Genomic DNA, 21,220 nt, shown 5'->3' on the forward strand with positions numbered 1-21,220 from the left:
CTAGTTGAAGGAGAGGTAGAACAGATTTATTCCAATTAAACCGATTTTAACACATTAAAACTAAGGCCAATATCACCATACTGAGATGACAGGATATTAAAATTACTTTCTAGGGATGTTATTTGCCGAGAAAAATTCAAGATAGCATCTGCAAATACAACTATGGCCACATCTATTCCTCTTAGAATACAGCTTGTAGGGATTTGGGACTGCGCCTCGGAAATACTATTAATAAACAACAGGTGAAGAAATCGCACCCTGTTTTATAGCTTTTTTACAGGGGTTTTCCTAGTGGGTTCTGCATAAGGGATGCGTAAACACACATTTAGTTGGCGATACAGATCATAAAGAGGTCAAACAATAGCTGGGTCGACACCATTTTTTCGTCATTCTAGCATCATCTGCGCATGTATGCCCGAGTAAAATGCGCGGCGTGCGTTGTATTCACCAATAGCCAGCGATTCATTAGAAATGTGCGCATCTAACAGATTTTTTGCTACAAGAGTTTTCTATCAAGCATTAAGTGGTAAGCATTAAACCAGCAAGCATCAGAAAAGATAAACATCAACCAGTAAGCATCTATTGTGACCCAGGTACCTACAAACTAAATATAATATAAGCAACATAATGAATAAAGAAACATATATTAAAAACTTTAACTTGAGAACTCTATAATTCCTACGACCAACACAAGCTTCATCCTTTTGTTCAATCTATTTTATTCTATCTAATTTGGTTTGTACATGCTTTAGAAGCTTCTCAATATGTATTTGATCTCCTTTTTTACTTACATTTTAGTTAAAAATTCGAGATTTTGATGGGTATTTTTTTTTTCTTATAGTCTCTTGGATGAATATCAAAATCTTCCTTTATTAAAGAACTGCTTATTAATAACAGTAAAAAGAATAAACAGAAACCAAATCTAATCTATCCTGAATTGAGAGATGGTAGGTTGAAACAGCTTTGCCTATACTCATAAGGTAAATATTTCAATTAAGGAACACATTTATGCATCTCTTTGCACTTTTTCAGTGAGGTGTTAGATTACTTATGACAAATCATGCATAAATTTACAAATAAAACTGGTCCCAAATCAACTACCCTGATGGAGTACTTTCCCACAAAAGACTTTCCTAGGTAAATCTGTATTGGTTGTTTATTTTTGAAGAAAACGTTCTAAAAAATTAAAAGCTGTAGGCCTAGGCTGCCACTAAATTCTTTATTTTTTGCTCCTTATTTTATTGTATGTTTGTGCTAGAATTTTACTATATATTATGAAAGAATATTGAATGGAGAGGATATATTTGTTTCTTATCTGATTTCTGCCCTATGATATACTGGTTTTGAGACAATAAGAAGAACACAAATTTTTTTTGTGAATAACAATAAGATGATACAAATCTAACAGTTAAGGTTTTAATATTATGTATGTTAAAATGAGTAGCTTGTATGAAATTTTATTCAAACAACTTATGGGGCTTCAAAGCTGCTTGGGATGCAAAGAGTTTTGGAAGCATGGCTAGATGACCTCTAATTGATTTTGGCACTTAAAAATGCCGATTTGTGTTAGAATTTGTAATCAAATTATCTATTTTTCTACAATCATCCATTCTATGTGATGAGACCAAAATAACACGTGAATGAATTATAGGTGTTTATGAAGTCTCTTCTGATGTGGGGATCATAATATACAATTGCTCAAAAAAGTAACGACTTGAACCATTTTTAGAATTTGAGAAATTGTACAAACTGATCCCTGAGAAATTTTGTTTCCTGTGGGATATTGTGTTGTTTCACTTGATTAAATCAAGCGTTCCCAAAGGAGTAGACAAAAATAACCAGAATTTGTAAAAAAATATACCCGACTGTCTATCTGTAATAAATTAATTTCTCAGGCATATGCCTATGTCTAATTTCCAAATAAAAAATTGTGTATTAGTGAGTCTTCAACCATGAGAACATTAAGGTACTACTTGGAAAAAATTCTGTAACTAAAAAAAAAATCTTTTTACTGTCTTAAAATTTCACAAAAGAGAACTAATCAGGAAGTTTTTAACTTTTCATTTTTTTTTTCTGGCTCAAAATTTTACTCAGGACCAAATGAGAATTAATCAAATTTTTAAGCCAGGGCAATTTTGCTTCTATTTCTGACAGTTGCTTAAAGAATAATTTGATTTATTTTGCAAAAAAACGGTATGGGTGTTAACCAATAATATATAAGCACACGGAAAAACATTGATGTATTTAAAAAATGTGACGGAGAAGGTGCTTTTTGAAGTTTTTGGAAAACTGGGGATGGTTGGAGGAAGGAGGGTAAATGAACTTCACATTTCCAGGCTTGTGAAAAGTTTTCTTTTGGTCAGAAAAAAGTCATCCCGTGGATGTCATATGAAACTATTTCATCTTGAGTGCAATTTCCAAAAATTTTTCTGGTTTATAGAATAAAAATAAGTCTTCACAAGGTCCTGGCTTTGCAGTTGTTTTTCATTTGGAAATTATAGTGAAATATGAAATTTGATTCCTTTGCAGCATTTCACTAGCAAATCAAATTTCCTGATATTTTCAGTGTTTGTACATTCTTATGAATATTGCTAACAATGACTACAGTATTGACAAAACTCATTGAAAAGATGAGGATTTAGAATAGATGCATAAGTTTGACAGACTCTTACGCACAATAGGATTCTAAAATCATCATTGTACTTTCACTCTTTTGCCATTGTTAAATCATATTTTCCAAGTTTCACTGTTCGGCCTTTGCTCTAAGAAAAAGTACTCATCTAGGCTCTAAGATACCATGAAAAAGTAAATATTGTTCTAAAATTGCCGCTTTTACATCGGGGCTCAGATTCGTCATTTTGTATTTATTTTTTTTATTGGAAGAAAGAAAGAAAAAAAAATCATTAGCTATAATTTCAGAATATCAATGAACTCAAATTGTACAAATTACAGTATTCAAACTAAACTAAATTCAGTTTATGTTCAAATTATTGAAGCATTCAGTATGAAGTAGGATATTATTGGCATATAGAAGAACAAACAGTAAAGATTTTTCAAGACAGATGCCATTTTTGCCTTATCTTAGCCCTTCACTTTTTTTTTATTTCAGACATGATTGTTGACTACAATGCTTTGTTGGGGTAATACGGTAAATGGTGAGCTGGGACTTGGTGGCATTGAAGATGAACGTCTGAAGTTTGATCGTCGATTTCAGCCCCACGAACTGAAGTTTGATCAAGTATGGGAAGTAAAAGATGGTAAGGACCATAGCTCCACGTTTGGGAGGGAAATGGGGTAATTTTCCACCCGCATAAGTGCTATAATGTCATGTTACTTTTTAAGCGTCACTAACTTTAGTCATATCTTTTCATTGATCGTGGCCATGGATTCCTTTTGTGCTGCCTTAATTTGAATTGCCACCAAGATAAGGTGGAATGGCCTCCTAAAGACGTATTGCTCCTGAAGTGGCTTCATTATGTTTTAGGTATTTTTGAAGACCTTTCCATGACGTACAAATGTGCTGATGAGCGTGGCTGTATATGTGATTGAATAATTCAGACCTTTTTGTCATTGTTCTTCACTGTCTATTCAAAGGATTTATCTCTATATGAACTGTTGCTTGTACTTCATTATGTTTGGATGGTATTCCAGTTCAACATCTACTCAGCTTCTTCCCAATCCTGGTCAACAACTGCCTCGAGTCACTGGATGGTTGTCTCAGACAGCACGTTCCTTAGGTCTAGTGTTATGCTCATATCCCATTTTTCTTCCTGTATGGGAGAGTTTGCAACTTTAGAATTTTAAGCAGTCTTCATATGATGTTTTTATGCTCATAACTAAATTAATGCATTTCTATTATTAAATTTACATTTCTTATCTAATTTTTCTAGCGCTCTGGAGGTTAAGCTAAGTTAAGAAAACATAGGTACTTAATCTTTTGATTTGTTTGTCTTCCTTGTCAGTCATTGTAACCTTAATGTCTACTAATGTCGAATTATCATTTATTTGTCAATCTAGACTATATAATGAAATAACTTTTGTCAATTCTTTTTACTATTCACCTTACTCAGGTGCAGCATGAGAGATATTGAGCCTCTGGGCTCTATCTCTTCCCTTCCCCCTAAAATCACAAGATTTTTGCCTCATTTCTGTAATTCCTTATGTTTTCGTGTAATTAATCTTTTTTTGTCACTTTTACATATTTCCGCCTCTCCCACGAAATGACCTTCTGCCTAATTATTTGGCATTATTTACTGATGGAAGTGGAAATATGAAAATGTTATTAGTATCATTAACACTAGCCTTAGTTTTTGTCGCCCCTAGGCTCAGGCGTTTGGGAAGGCTGTACAAGCATGTCTGTTTGTTGGGCCAGAGCTCACTTTTTGAACAATTGATCTTTCCTATAAGTCTTTGCTTTTACCGAATCATTTACCAAATTCTTTTTGGGCAATGAAAAATAATATTGATGTGATTTATTCCTTGAACGATGAGCTTCAATCATTTTCAATTATATGTCCTAATAATTGTCTTTTTTTTATAGATGGGTTTACTGTAATTCTCTACCTTATTGATTATTTTTTTTTTTGTTATTTTCGTAATTTGTCAAAACTGTTCCTGTGCGGTAGGAATTTTTATTTATAGAGTCGAGGCTACAGGGAACACAGTTGCAAAGAAATAGAGGAGATTACGAAATATAATAGAAATTTAAATTCAATCCAAATCGAATAACAGATTAAAATATAGATTTGACTAACAAATGATGAACTTACTCTATTGTACACTGGGGGGACGCTCTCTGGAACTGGTTTGAAAGGCGTCTTTGGCACATTAGAAGCAGAAAAAAAAATACTATTTAGCGTTATAAATCGCCCCTCTCCCAAATCCCCTGACTCACCCTTCTTATGTGCAAAAAGAGGGAAAAGAAACCTAGGCTTTGGTGGTAACCTTGCTTGGGTTCGCAAAGATGTTCGTGCAGAAACAGTATTTGTATGGTACTGCAATTTATTTTCCAAGTTCGGTTATTTCAGTTACCATACACAGAAAGTTGTACTAAAAAAAAGAAATTGGCTAAAGCTAATCTGGAGTAACTCTGGGAATCTCCCAGGACAGGATTTTTTTTCAAGCAATAACAGGAGTCATGGAAGATCCAGGTGTTGATTAAAACACTGTAAGTACATAATTTTTAATGATGTAAAATCATGTATGAACATAACTACAAATGACATTGCTAATTTGGACCATATAGTAATGTTGCCTACCGTAGTTACTCTTGTGTATGGGCCTAGGGTAAGTTCTATTGAACAATCAACTTGAGAATTTTCCATTAACCTAAGACCAAGACATACTTATTTATGACGAACTTTATGCACAGCTATCAACAAATAGACTACAGCATACAAGCAAAATCACCCATACACACCAATAGAAAACAAAGAGAGAAAATTCCACGTAACATAATTTTTTCAAAATTGTGTTTAGAAAAATGAAAATTTTTTGGAAATTTAAGGTCTTATTCAACTGAATTCCAGGTGTTGGTAAAATATATCAAATTGAGAAGCCTGATCTTGTAGTTGGACTGAAACCATCTATGAAATGTTCATTATTATAAATAAAAGTAGGATGATGGCGGTAAAATATGAATAAATTAATAAAATTCTGGGAAGAATCTGGTAATTTACTATTTAAAAAAGGATGCACTTACAGCATACTCCGTGTGGAGTAATTTTTTGGATTCTTTTCTTTAGAATCTGTAAGGGTTCAAATACTGAGTAGAAAACGTTAATTATGTACTTGCACTTGGCAAAGTACTCTAAAGACTTAATTTTGTTTTAGTCGTCTGTGGCGAGAATCACACACTTATGGTATTATTGGATGGTCAGATCTGGTCATGTGGGTCTAATGATTATGGTCAGCTTGGTCATAACAAGGCGAGAAAAAGACCAGGTGATGTAACTTGGCTAGTTTACCTTGGAGTACTCCAAGTTTTGATCTATGTTTAATTTATTTAAACTAAAATTTGTAAAGACTTGCTGCTAAGACAAGAAACTGCCCCAAAGGCTTTTGAGCAATAGGAAAAACAAGACAAAGTGTTAGAATGGTACACGAAAAGCGTGTCAGAGACAGGAATAACAAAAAAAAACATTTTGTTGCATATTTTTCTTGTCTCTGCTTTTTTTTTTTTTTTTTTTTTTTTTTTTTTTTTTTTAGAATTACATTCTGCATTAAACCCTGTTGTGGACTTACCAATACTCAGCTTAAGTTTTGACGCATATTCCCTGTGATTAAAAGAAACATAACTAGCGCCGAGTTTATGTCGTTCTGTTTTTGGAAACGCGAAGCGAACTCACGTTTGAGATTATCAAACAGTTCGTGGTAACAAACTGTAAGTAAGGGGTGACCCGGCTCAATAGTAACCGAAACTCTAAAAAAAGGGATTTTGATACCAATAGATACATCAAAAGAATCAGGTTTTAATACTGAAAAGGTTTTAATAACATCAAAAGTTACGCGCCTGACAATATTTGGCTGATTTTCGAAAAATGGGGGAAAGACCCCCTAAAAGCTTTAGAACCTTAATGAAAATAACACCATCAGATTTAGCGTATCAGAGAACCCTACTGTTGAGGTTTCAAGCTCCTGTCTGCAAAAATGTTGATTTTTAGCCAGAAAAAAGATCACGGATGCGTGTTTATCTGTTGTTTTTTTTCCTAGGAGTGATTGTATTGACCCAGTGGTCCTAGAATATCGTGGGAGGGCTTATTCGAACGGAAATTAAAAGTTCTAGTGCCCTTATTAAGTGACCAAAAAATGGAGGGCAACTAGGGTCCCTCCCACGATCATTTCTTCCCAAAGCCACCCGATCAAAATTTTGAGATAGGCATTTTGTTCAGCATGGTCGAAAATATCATAAATATTTCTTTTAGGATGACTTAACACCCCAAAGTCCCCGGGGGGAGGGCTGAAAGTTATGAACTTTACCCAATGTTTACATATAGTATTGTTTATTGGGAAGTATACAGACGTTTTCAAGGGGAATTTTTTCTGGTTGGGGGGGGGGGTGGTCGGGGGTTATGTGGGAGGATCTTTCCATGGAGTAAGTTTTCATGGGGGAAGGGAAATTGCTATGAAGGGGCACCGGATTTCCCAGCATTATGAAACGATCAGAAATTAAATAAAAAAATAAACAAGTTTTTCAACTGAAAGTAAGGAGCAACATCAAAACTTAAAACGAACAAAAATTATTAAGTATATGAATGGGTTCCCCCTCTAGTCAATACCGCGCTCCTTAAGCCAAAGATTCTTTTTGTAATTTCATAAGAGCTATTTATTCTAATTAACGGTCTTTGTGATTAAGGGTCATTTTTAAGAATTGGAACAAAATTCGAACTTTAGCGTAAAGAGCGAGGTACTGACTAGGGGGCGAACCCCCTAATATACGTGTTAAAAATATCTGGATATAGAAGTTTGTTACGTAAGTTAATTCGTAAGTTACGTTTATTTATTACTAATAAAAACATTCGTAAATAAAATTAAACAACTTACGAGAAAGCCATTTAACCAAATAAAAATAAAATTAATGTGCAATTTTTTTTTTAATTATTCATATATTGTGAGCCAAAATGAAAACATTCATTAATTCAAAAACGTTCAAAAATTAAATAAAATAAAAACAAGTTTTTTAACTAAAAGTAAGGAGCAACATTAAAACTTAAAACGAACATAAATTATTCTGTATATGAAATGGGCTGTCCCCTCCTCAACGCCTTGCTCTTTACGCTAAAGTTTGACTCTCTCACAACTCTATTTTTTAAAATAATAAAAAACTTTAGCGTAAAGAGCGAGGCGTTGAGGAGGGGACAATGCCTTTCATATACGGAATAATTTTAGTTAGTTTTAAGTTTTATGTTTTTACTTACTTTCAGTTAAAAAAGCTTGTTTTTTTTATTTAATTCTTTTTTCGAAGACGCTTGCTGTACATTTAATAGCATGGCATCATAGTTCTTAGGCTAAAATTTCACTGACATTTTTCTTCTGCAGATGTAGGTGGGTTACTCTATTCAATTCTCTTATAGGTCTTCCCATGGGACTTAGCCATCCCCTGCTATTAGTTTCAGAAGCTTTATTTGCCTTCCCATTTTAACAAATACTCTTTTTAAGAAAACCTCTGCTCACTTTCCGTTTCCTGATCATAAACATATAAAAAGATCTAGTTTAAAGGTACCCAAAACTTAACAGAAAAACAAATAAACTAAAATAAAACTTTTTAGCTCAAATGAAATTAAGCAATACAAGAATGAAATAAGAAGTTAAACTGAGTGATTTAGATAGATCAACAGTGAACAGAAATCAGATTATGAAAACAAGGGTTTATTTTCAAGTGAAAGTAAAAAGTAACACAAAAACTTAAAAGTAGCTGATATTGTTCTCTCTCTGCTCTTTACACTTAAGTTTGACTGGTGCTTTCCTGAAAGCATGTTAGAATGCAACAATCATAGCCTGATAGTTCTAAATTTGTTATTTGCTGATTGCTTTTCAAAACATTTGGACTGCAAATTTTTATGGTTTAAAATAAATACAGCTGAATGAGTCTCTCATATCCGAACCATTTTGGCTAAAAAAAGTTAGACTCTTTGTATTATTCTGACGCTAGAGGATTTATTCTTCGAGCATGGAATTTAAATAATCCGGGTTTTAAAGCAAAGCAGTAGTGAAATTGAGATTAACGGTAGTCTTCCCTCCTATATAAAACCCATTCTGTTAGATTAAAAATTAGTTTCTTTATGTTTAATTTAACATAATTCTTGAATATAATTGTCTGTTGTATAATTGTATTCGTTGCATCGAATTACCACCCTTACGTAAGCACCACCCTTACGAATAATTTTATTTTTCTTTCTTTTGTCTGTGCTCTGTTTTTTTGTTTTGTACGAGTTGTTTTCAAATACGTAAACAAATTATGTGGAAGAAAAGAATAAACCTCGTTCATCACAATAACTTATGGTAAAATCAATTCATATTTATGGTCGATAGAAATAATTTCCATCAATGGACAAAATCATCTGATGTGATAAACACGAAATTGGGGACGCTACATAATTTTGCAGAGGCGGAAAAGGGAGTATAATCCTCCTTAATAAGCAGCCATCTTCTATTGAAACCCTATATACGACCTGTAACACATCGCAGATCGTGTTGTTCAGCTGAACGTGTGATTTTTATTAAACAAGACTATTTCAGGCTAATTTAAAAGGACAGAAGAAGAGAGCATAGCATATGGTTGCAATTTATTGTGCCCATATGCTATTTAAATAGGAGTATAAAATTCGTTAATTTGTGTCATTAGGATCTTACCTTCTAATAAGATTAACTCTGCTCCAGTAGAAAAAAAGAAGAAATTATAATAATTAGAGCAACTTCAGTAAACCGAGTGTAAACAAAAACGAGAAAAGAAAAGAAAGTACAAACTCGTTTGTTTAACGACTTCGATTTTTTTTTGGTACATCCACTCCTACCGCAACTGCTACTAGTCTGCTTAGTTTTCCGCCGCTGCTACTATGACTGCCTCGTCTAATGCTGTATGTTTTTTTTAACTCGTTTTTCTTTTGCTCGAGCTCAATTAGGGATCATTTAGGGGATGGTTCTAAATGATTAAATGCTAAGGCTTTTTTCTCATAGTACAAGCTTTTGTTTGTTATTTTTCTCCAGCCTTTCGGTTTCAATGTTTCAACCAACGTTTCAATGGTTTCAATGATTCAACTTTATTCCTATCATTCAGTAGCTGTGATTCAGGTTTATCGATCTGGAAAATTTTTTTTAAAATTTGCTCTGCATTTGCTTTTGTATTGCAAAATTCGTTGAAAACATGAGAAATCATGAATATTTTCCTACACTTTTATGCAAGTTCAGATTGTTCTCTAAGATAAGTTCTAAGGAATATCACATTTGTGGCCGGGTGAAAGGATAGAACTGTAATAAACTATTCTAATGTTTTCTTACCATTATATTTTATTTTCGGATACTATTATATTTTCTTTTCGGTGGAATTTACAACTGTTGGTTTGTCGCTGAATCGCCTGTTTCGCTCGAATCATTTAACATCAATTATGCCCTGAAGCCCCGTTTTGCATCAGAAAATAAAATGTAAAATACGAGCTGAAGTATTTTGTGTTGACGTACTCCAAGACACAGTTTGAACTTTGATGTATTCTAATTTTACAGGAAGAATATCAAATTTGCATGTTTTTTGCAAATATGTGCTTTATAATCTTTATTTTAAATCTGTTAAAACAAAAAGGTTGTATTACCACCGAATCAAATTAGGCTCGTAAGCAATCAATTATTGCACTCTTTTGCAAAAAAAACTTTTTTCCCCAAATATAGACTCAAATATCTTTTATATGACAACGATTGACCCAGAAATAAGGAAAAAATGCTTGTAAACTAGTAACTGCAATTTGTTTTTGTTTCAGTTGCTTGATAACATTTGATTTTTTTTTGTAATAGGGATATTCTTGAAATAAGACCTTTCCCTAATTAATGATGCTATTGGCCTATGTTGATTTCTCGCTAATGTTTATTTTAATCGATTGCTACAAGGTTTATCTTCCAGTTAGAAAAATATCACAAGTTTCTACCCAATACTCTTTTTCTTTGGTGTTTCTTTTTCATAAGAAGGTAGTTTTTATTGCAGAGCCTGTTGACAACTTGCACTACCAAAAGATTGTCAAAGCTGCAGCTGGTTTCGCTCATTCTTTAGCTCTCAATCAGTGTGGACAAATTTTTAGCTGGGGATGGAATGATTCCGGACAACTAGGTAAGTTGCAAGCACGCTTTTTGCGGTTATAAGTTGTATTCTAACTCACTTCTTTTGATTTCAACCCTTGTAATTATGTTCTGTTGAGGAACTTGATTGAGCCGTAAAGTAAATCAAATCACATTTACACCTGGGTGCGAAAAAACCTGTGAGCAAATGGTTTGCGGGGCAACACCTTAGTCTTGTTTCTCCACCATTGATTAAACCCTTTAGTTGTCTACCCTTCAAAACTTTAAAGTGGTGTGTCTTTCTCTCTAAAAAAGAATCTTTCTCTCTAAAAAGAGATGAGCCGCTCATTAAAGATGGTCTTGAAATAGAAATTTAAGTTGTCTCGTTTAAAACTTTGTTTTAATTTTCCTGGATTACATTCACTGTTGTTGCTTTTGAAAATGCAACATGTATACAAATACTGCCATGTTATATTGCGCCAAAAGATAGTAAATAGTCCACACTTAAGGTTGCGTTGCTTAGCTCCAATACATTACGCTTATTATCTGTTTCTGCTGATGAAAATTCTAATCTTGTGTCCATCACTGCGGCGTTTATCCCTCAAATAATAGTAGTGAAAAACGTTAACAACAATAAGACTATGTTATTGCGTTGCAGTATTATTTAAGCCGCTCTGTTAGCGAGTGACAACCTATGATAAGAAACTTTGAAGTCTTTTTGCACATCAACCCTAAAGATTCCACGATTAAATTTTTTTTAAGCGAAGTCTCCTTGACTGTAGACACCTGGTTGTAGAATTTCCAGCCAATCTGGGCACTTTTATGCTGAATGTGTATGAGGCTGATTTGAAAGGGTGTATTTTCAGAGGCTGAATGTGTTCTCCTCTGAAAATCAGTCTCCCTCGCCCCAAAAAACTAGACGCTTAAGTTCATGGTGGATCTGAGGCTTTTGAAATAAAGTGAAATCCGCCTATGAAAATCGTCGTTCTTGTGTCTTATTAGCCCATAAGTATTTGACCCATTGTTTCAAACCGATTAGTGAAAAAACCCTGTTTACATTTTTGCTAAAAACTTGGTAGTGGAGAGCGGTACTGGAAAGGCCACGTGTCGACAGGAACTAGAAATTCTTTTTTGAGTAAAGTTTAAAAAAATATACCACATGCCTATTTTGTATTGAAAAGTTCGGGTCATCTAATTTTCACCAAATAACAAATCTTTAAGTTCATTATTTGTGCTGCGAGAGTTTTGCGATTTCCGTGTCTGTGTTACTCGTTGCACGGATCTATATAGAAAGGTTTCACTGGGTCTAAAGTAAAATCACCAGCATGTAGACAAAAATCACTGAAAGAGCGATAAAACTGTAAACTTGCCTCATTTCTTCTTTAAACTGGTAGAAAGGCTGTAGTTTTTGATTATATAGGCTTTTAGAACAAGCCGGAGACGTTTTCCCTCAGGATAAGGGAGGTACACGTGCATCCCGAAGATGGTTATGCCTATACGGGAAAATAACATTGCCATCTTCTGGGGAACAAACATATGTACGGATCCCAGCATCTGCGTCATGTTCTGTTGGTGACAGACTAGCTCTATGGTAGAGATCGAGATTACTTAGATCAAGTTGGAAATTGGTGGTATTGTATGGTGCCCTAACTCGTCGTGGATCAAGTGATAAAGCTATGGTACAGTAGTAAGAATGTAGAGGTCAATGATAACAAAGCGTATATTATCTTCTATTGCAATATATGCCTGTTTTCATGCACTGCCTCTCCAAGACTAAAACATCATCACTAATTCAATTCTAACGTTTATGTGCCATTTTATTTTCAGCATTATTCTTCATCATAGGCAGTACAATTCCGCTGCCTAAATAAAGAGCAATATGGCTTCACTGTATTCTTTTTTTTTCTAGGGCACTTTGTACAGAAGGAGCGTCGTAGAAACGTTGCGGGTATTGGATTGGTATTAAAAGTATCATTGCCTTTTTAGAGAGTAAAGTGTGATTAGAGGGCAACAAGCCCCCCTCCCAAGCCTTTCTTAGATGTCTTCCTCTTCCCCTTAGCCCAATCAAGATTTTGAGATAGCCATTTTATTGGAAATAGGCTACCGAACCAAAAACTATGTTTCTATGGATGAGGTGGCCCCCAAAGCCCCTGGGGCAAGAATTGTAACCTATCCAAGATGCCCATTGTTTACATATCGGTTTTATTATTGGAAGAAGGGGGCATGCTTGATCCTGTGTCTCCGAAATAGCTACGAATATGAAATTGAAGCCTTCATGAAATGTTGATGGGATTTTGATCTAAATCAAAAGACAACGTGATAGGTTTTCAGAAAGGCATATTTGCATTATCTCAGGACCAACTAATAGTAGTAAGCTGAATTTTCAAGTCGCGTTGATGGGAATGTAGAATTAATTCTAAGGATACTCTGTCCATCCTGGTTGTTAAACGGGAGTATCTGCAATGCCTTCTAAGTGTATTAATTTGAAATTTACAGGGAATGTTGAGGTGGATGTTTGAATCTCAGAAAGAGCGTATCTGCTTTTTTTCAGGAAAAGCTTCGGGCATTAAGCTGGAACTTTCAGGACGTGCTGAGGTTTTCAAAAGGATGTAGGTGTAATATTTCAGAAACGGCTAATGGTATAAACTTAAGAATTTTGAGGCAAGTTGAGTTGTCAAATAAATCAAAAGACGCTACGTGCATGATGGTTGTCAGAAGGGCATCTTTGCAATATCTTAAGAACAGCTAATGGTATCGAATTGAAATTTTCGGAAAAGTTGAAGGACATGCTGATAAAAAGACACTACTTGCATCCAGAATGTCAAAAGGGTGTATCTGCAACGCACCTGGAATGACGAAGGATATTTAATTGAAGTTTTCAGATAATTTTGTTGTGGATTTTGGACTATACCCATGATACACTCTGCCCCAAGGTTATCAAAATGGTGTATCTGCTATATCTCAGGAACAGCTATGGGCATTAAGTTGAAACTTTGAGGACAGACTGAGGGGGATGCTGAACTAAATGAAAAGACACTCTGTGTAACCAGGTTGTCAAAATGGCCTATCTACAAAATCTCAGGAATAGTGAAGGGTATTAGGTTGAAATTTTCAGGGGGTGTTGAACTAAATAAGAAATCACACTGTACATATAGGCTCTTATAGGCTCTTATCTGCAGTATTCGATTATATGAATTTTATTAAGTGCATAAATCAGCAGCTTAAGGAGCCTACCTGAAACTTTGGAGAGTATTAGACTGGGAGATTAAGTAGATTTTAAGTTTCTGCTTTGGAGGGCGAAGGAAAACTTAAGCAAATGTTAAAAGAAAAATGTGGTTGGATTGATTCTTTTGCAAAATATTTTTTTTTACGCTGACGTGCTGAACAATTGCAGTCATAAAGACAACTGAATTCAAGATTTAGAACACAACGAATCTCTCCCTGAAACAAACCTGACCGCATTGATTCTTGGCGTGGTTTTTTATTATCGTTGGTCAGTATTCGCCTATATTCAAAGCTATAACATCGTGGAACTCAGTATGACCTCAGCCCTGCACCAGACTAAAAATTATGCAATTCAATCCTTCTATTTGAATAATACTCCCCCTACCCATCCATCCCAAGTTCTATAATACAATTACGAAATCCAAAAAATTATGCAAATTTTTTTTATGCGAAATTTTGTTCAAAATATAAATAGCAACCAAAAAACCTAAATTTCTATGCAGTAAAACCGAAAAAATTAGATATTCCTTTTGTTAACGAATAAAAAATAAAACAGTGTTAATTAAAACGAAAAAAATAACAATTTAAATAAGGCTTAGACGAAAAGAAGTTTTTCAAGAAAAAGAACTGTATTAAACCTGAGACGAGCAGAAATTAATTAAAATAATAACACAAATTTAAAACGAACAGAAATCACTGTCAATCACTATGAACAAATGAGATACAGAACAAACAGGAATCACGATGGATATTCAAGTCAAACTTTAAACGAACAGGAATTATCATTTGGGGATGTTAGCCCTTCTCCTGTTTGTGGTGTTTTCTGTTCATTGTAAGTTTGACTTGATTATTCATCGTAATTTCTGTTTGTTTTGGGTCTTATTTATCCATTGATAAGGATTTCCCTTTCAATGGGTCAATGGCTCGTTTAAAGGTGTGATTATTATTTTACTTTATTTCTACTCATGCAGCTCTAACCTTTCCTTTGATAAACTTCTTTTTATATTTTTTTTATTAATTCTAGAAAAAAACACCAATAAAAGCGAATAAGTTCCTGATCCTTTGAATGAGTGAAAAATAATGAAAAATTACTAGGCAAAATAGAATGGGAGAGAATAAAAATAGTAAAAATAGTTACAATTCACTTGGGATGGCACCCCCGCAGTGTCAATTTAATTATGTCTCTCCCCTTCATCTCGAATGAAATGTTGTGCTCCCTTATCTCGAATAAAATTTTATGTCTGCCAAAAATCGGGCTTTTCCGACAATCTAACTAACAACATGCCTAAACGAATATAACTTGCTATTTTCAGATCAATTGGGTAGTAGATTTTGTAACAAAATACGCTAAAAAAAATTTACTCTTTTAAATCTTGATAATTTTTTATTTATCAAAGTTATCAAACTAAAAACATTTAAAATTGTTTTCAGTAAAGTGCAAATTGTGTTCTGCCCTTGAGAAGGCATAGGGTTTGTCAGCCCTAGTCTTGTTACTTTCTGCTCGTTTTGAATTTAACTCAGTTATTTATTGTAATTTCTGTTCGTTGTGGGTTCCATTTATTTATTGATACTGATTTGTTGTATTTGTATGCTTGGTATTTTATTTGATTCTATTTTTGTTCATTTTCGGTTTAATGGAGTTCTTTACTTTTCCTTGAATTTTTTTTTGTGGAATTTTTTTTAAAATCAATTTCTGTTAATTTCTATTGACCTAGTTTTTTCTGGGAAACTGGATTAGAAAGCTGATAGCCCTCCAATTACTTTTGGCTCTTAAAAATGGCATTAGAAGTTTAAATTTCCGATCAAATCAGCTCCTTTAAAATATCAATGACATTATTAGTTATGATTGAGCAGCGCTACCTATGATATTGTTTATATGCCCTTTTAATACAGGCATGCATGTAGCTTTTTCGTTTAATTGACCCCCCCCCTCCCCCGTAAAAGTTTCAACTTATTACCCTTAGTGTAGTTACAGTAACCGTAGAAGTAGCATTAAAAGTAAACATAGTGTCTTCTGGCTAATTCAAAATCCGCCCCAACTTACCCTGAAAGGTCTAACTTAATAATGTAAGTGGTTATTCTGATATATAATTTCTGAAACCACACTGGCTAATCATGAAAAAACATAAAGTCACGAAGAAAGGAAGAAAACGAGGACAATTAACAGCCAGTGAAAAAATTATGCAAGTATATCGGTCAAGACATCCGCTTGACCGTCCTCAGTGCAGAATAAAAATGATAAAAATATAAAAACCAAACCTTAAATATAAACACAAAACTAAAATTGGACGACCCTTTCTCAGTAACTTGGAAAGGGTAACTGAATAAAAAATACAAGTTTAAATGGCATTTCACAATTTCATTTTACATAAATCACTCTTAAAGGCCAATCGCTTTCCAGTTAGATTATTACCAGAGATTTTATTTGATTGCACAATGTAATTCTGTGGATGTATGTAAAAACGATCAGAATTGATAATTTCATCATAAACGGGACTTAGAAAAGTTTCTCCAGTGTCTCTATTGAGAGCTACCTTTTGGTGAATGTGCTTTTTTATTTCAACTGCCTCCCTGAAAACTTGCGTGAGACCTTTAACGGGGGCAGCAATGGAGGTTTCGTCAAACAAAATGAAATGGTGTGGACTCTCATGCACATGTTGAGCCAAGGCGGAATAAAAAGCCTCAGGCTTTTGGCGTAGCCTCATGGCCTTGTCGATTGAGGACATATGTTCAGATAACCTCTCCCCCAATTGCTGTTGGGTTCTACCAACAAAAAAACAGCCACAAGAATAAGGAATTCTATAAACACCACTACCCAGAATGGGGCTGGTTTTATCTTTGCCGTTGTTGAAAAAGCTCTGTATAGTATTTGAATTTTTAAAGGTGACATTAAGTTTATGTTTTTTAAGGATTCTTTTCAGCTTGTCACTCAATTCTGGAATGTAGGGTAGAATAGTGAAAAGTTTCACTGTTCATCGACCAATAGGACGATATCTTTTGGAGTTTATAGAGTTGATGCATTCTTTTCCGCCTTTGTTCGTCTTTTTTCTATAATGGTATCAAGTATTTTTATGGGGTAGCCATTGCAAAATGGGGTACCCCATAAAATATTACATAACTTATAACCCTTGCCCAGGGCTCTGGGGGGATGTGTCAACCCTAGAGGCATTGTTATATGTTCTTCTTGAACAAAATGGTTGTCTCACAATTTCAGTTAGATGTGTTTGGTGAAAAGAAGGGTAGTCGGGGGGGGGGAGGTCTAGGTGCCTCCCAACACTTTTTATTCTTAAAAGGGAACTATAACTTCCAATTTTTCAACCAAATGAGACTCCTCTAAAGTTTATACAACCATCCCTTCCATAAAAACCTTAAATGCCTTTGGGACATAACTTACAGCCCTTTCCCTCAGGCTCTGGGGTTTTGTTTCAACCCCAAAAGCCTTGTTATATGGTCTTTGGACTATTCTGAATAAAATTACTATCTTAAAATTTCATTTGGAGGCATTTCGGACATTACGACGCGTGGGTGGGGAGTAACTGCCCTCCAATCACTCTGAATATTAAAAAAGGCACTAGAACTTCTGATTACAAATCGAATGAGCCCCCTCCGAAGTTTATACGGTCAGCCTTTCTATAAATACCTTATATACCCCCACGGCATAACTTACAGCCATTGCCGTGAGGGTTATGGGGGAGTTGTCACCCTAAAATATCTAATTTCCGGACCTTTTAACTACGTTGAATAAAATGGCTATCTCAAAATGTTGATTGGATTTGTTTAGGAAAATGGTGGACGTGGGAGGGGGGGGGGTAATTGCCCTCCAATCAGTTTCGACTATTAAAAAGGGCACCAAGGATCAATTTCCAATCAAATGAGCCCTTTTCGAAGTTTCTATGCTAACTACTTCGATACGAAGTGCCCTGGTGTAACCCCAAAAAATAAATAATACATTGTTACTAGTAGAAGTAGTTTACCTAGTTAAAAATAGCTTTTTTCGTGTTTCCCCATAAGCCCAATTTCCGTGTTTACTTGGAAAAGTCTTAGAGGTGAATATATCTAGCTGATAAAGTCTGCTTTTACGATTATTTAACCATTTCTTGGTTGCACCACAGAGAAACTGGGGGGCTAGTTGTTAACATCGTGTGACTTCTAAGCTTCTTTTTCTTTTTTCTTGCTTATAGTCTCGCGCATGATTACAAGAGAACCAATCAGGTTATGAAAGGGTGGGTTTACGCGGCTTCTTTTCTTACAACTGCTTAAAGAATAATAATACTGGCCAACTAAAACACGTATTAGACACAAATTGTAAAATTAAAGCATTTTTTTTATTATTATTATTCAAATAGAACTATAGGGATGCAACTCCTCTTTCTCTTTGGTTTAATAAAAAAAAAACTTCTTATGCAATTCTAATTACGAAACATAATTTATTATTTTATTTTTATAGGCCATAATATTGAACAAAACTCTGTCACAATGCCTACACTACTCAAGTCTTTAGCGTCAAAACAGGTCATCCAAATAGCTTGTGGCCTTTATCATTCCATGGCTCTCACTAATAGTAAGTTACAGTTTTTTTTTCTTTTTTTCAAGTAGCTGTAAAGGTATGGTTGATGGTAGGCTAGCCGACTCACTGAACTAAATGAAATAATGTGATTGGACGTTCCTACCCTTGTAAGTGTTGAAGATATTTTTCAAAAAATTACAAATTTTGGTGTAGAGCAACCATTTTAGTGAATTTATCCAATGAATGTACATTTTGCCTCATTGCTTGGGTTGAACACTCAAATTAAATTCTTGAAAAGTGCATTCCTGAATAAATTATAGGCTTTCTCGATATGCTGTCGTTTCTTCAGGGAAGAGATGGACTTCTCCCCTCTGCATAAAGAAAAAAAATAATCGAGTACTGGATATGAAATAACTTTTGAATAGGCATATACCTAATGAATAAGTTTAAAATGACTTACTTCTAATGTAAGGTTGAAAAATCTGTATCTGTTTTGATAATGGAAGAAACTGAAGTTAATATTTTCGCTGAAAATGGAAAAGAGTTTCTTTATGGAAATTGCTAGGCATGAAGGCCTGGTGCCATCACACTAAATAGAAACTAATGGTTGGGGACTAATGCTTGATTTCTTCATCCTTACTATATATATATATATATTGCCATATGTCGGAAAATTCCTTTCCAATCTATTTCCTGCAGCTTAAAATCTAGGTTATGAAATGCCCTCCATTGGTATCTAATCTTAGCTTTGCATTCTTCCATTAGATGCTATCGTTTCCAAAAACTACCTCACGTTTTTGGTAAACTGAAATCATCTCTTCCATTGGGAAAGCTCCATATACCTTAGATAGCTTTAGTAACTATTGGTGTTTCATGCTTATCAAGTTGTTGAAAACGTTTAATCAGACTCGGGTTGAATTTTGGAGTCATTTGCCTTTGCTTTGGATCTATATGCCAATTTGGCTCCGCCCTCTCATAGCTCCGTCTCCTTATTGCCACTATCAAGGAGCCTTGAGGGATAGGAATGACAGTCTTCGGTCCCTAGCATTTCAGTCCTTCCTCAGTCCTTATGCTGCTGACTCTAAAATTATGGAACTGACTATTCACTCACAAGATAATATAGACGACTGAATATTAAAAGACTCATGTATTTAAATTTGGACAGCTAAGTATAAACTGGAGTTGAATGCAACCAACTTTAAAAGTCTTTGGTTTGGGCTAAGAAAATACAAGCGGCAGAATTTCATATATATATATATATATATATATATATATATATATATATATATATATATATATATATATATATATATATATATATATATATATATATATATATATATATATATATATATATATATATATATATATATATATATATATATATATATATATATATATATATATATATATATATATATATATATATATATATATATATATATATATATAGTGTTATCTTTATTAGCGAGCAATAATTGTATGTGTATTTATGTATATATTTTTTCTCGGAAATGGCTCCATCTTTTTTCGGGAAAATTGTTATCTCGGGATATTCTGGACTAAAAAAAACGATCTAGATTGATTAGAAGTTTAAGAAAATTCGTTAGGAGCCTTAATTTTGAAAAAAAAATTATGTTTATGTGAGTGTTGTTATTTTTATATGCATAAGTATTGCAATGACGTTGTCACACTTGTCACACTTGTGTGGAAAAATCGAAGATTTCTATGTACGGAGAAGTTTATATTAAATAGTTCAAAGAGCCAAGAAACTGGTAATTGCAGAAAAATTTGCATATATTGTGACCAGGGATTACAACAATTCAAGAACCTTAAAAAGAAAGCCAAAAGTTTCAAGCTTAGCACATAACGTTCGTTGTTAGAAATCGGACTTGCTGTAATAATCAATTATCTTTGAATAGACCGTAGTATGAAAAAGACATTAAATTGCGTAAAGAGCAAAAAACTGGTGATTGTAAAATTATTTGTGTATATTTTAACAAGGGATCGCAACATTTCAAAAACCTTAAAAAGAAAACCAAAATTTTTAAGCTTAGTAGAAATCGTTGTTAGAAAAACATCCTCACCGATTTTCTTTTTTTATAAGTAAGCATGGTCTTTTTAAGACAGGAAAAAAGTTGAAATTTTGTTTTAATTTCAGTTGAGAATGGCTAAAGATATTTTGTAAACTGCAAAAATATGTACCTAAACAATAATTATAATATTTTAATTGAAATTAGAAAAATATCTGAAAATTTTAAAACTTAGTTTGCTTTTTTGTTTGATAAAATCAACTTGCTACGTGATTAAGCTTACAGGTTTGAACGCAACCAGCTATACTATGTCAGTAGGAAGGCCCAAAAAACAAAAGTTTGCAATTATTACAAATGATGATTTGGTATTTTCAAAAGGGATTACAGCAATGCAAAAACCTTAAAAAAGTAAACAAAAGTTTCAGCTTAATACATTTCGTTGTTAGATTAGCATCAAGAATCAAATATTTTTGAAGACAGTAGTATGTAAAGACATTATATTGTGTAAAGAGCAAAAAACTGGTAATTCCAAAAATATTTGTATATATTTTAACAAAAAAATGAGCGTGAGAGGGGGCCTAGTTTCCCTCTATTTTTTTTGGTCACTTAAAAAGGACACTAGAACTTTTAATTTCCGTTCCAATGAGCCCTCCCACGATATTCTAGGACCACTGGGTCGATACGATCACCCCTG

General features: G+C 33.9%; 1 protein-coding gene across 3 annotated transcripts in view; it reads left to right on the forward strand.

The window, feature by feature from the left end:
• LOC148951325 (putative E3 ubiquitin-protein ligase HERC4) overlaps window positions 1-21,220 on the forward strand; it is a 50,066-nt gene that overhangs the window by 25,506 nt on the left and 3,340 nt on the right. For all 3 annotated transcript variants that reach the window (XM_089090235.1, XM_089090236.1, XM_089090237.1), the window contains 4 exons: window positions 3,110-3,257; window positions 5,833-5,943; window positions 10,691-10,813; window positions 18,434-18,547. In XM_089090235.1, coding sequence (XP_088946361.1) covers window positions 3,128-3,257; window positions 5,833-5,943; window positions 10,691-10,813; window positions 18,434-18,547 — 478 coding nt within the window. In that variant the 5' untranslated portion in view covers window positions 3,110-3,127. The remainder of the gene's footprint in view (window positions 1-3,109; window positions 3,258-5,832; window positions 5,944-10,690; window positions 10,814-18,433; window positions 18,548-21,220) is intronic.

The sequence above is a fragment of the Artemia sp. Qi Xiang Cuo genome, chromosome 6 (genome assembly GCF_049724085.1).
Source record: "Artemia sp. Qi Xiang Cuo chromosome 6, ASM4972408v1, whole genome shotgun sequence".
Lineage (NCBI taxonomy): Eukaryota > Metazoa > Arthropoda > Branchiopoda > Anostraca > Artemiidae > Artemia > Artemia sp. Qi Xiang Cuo.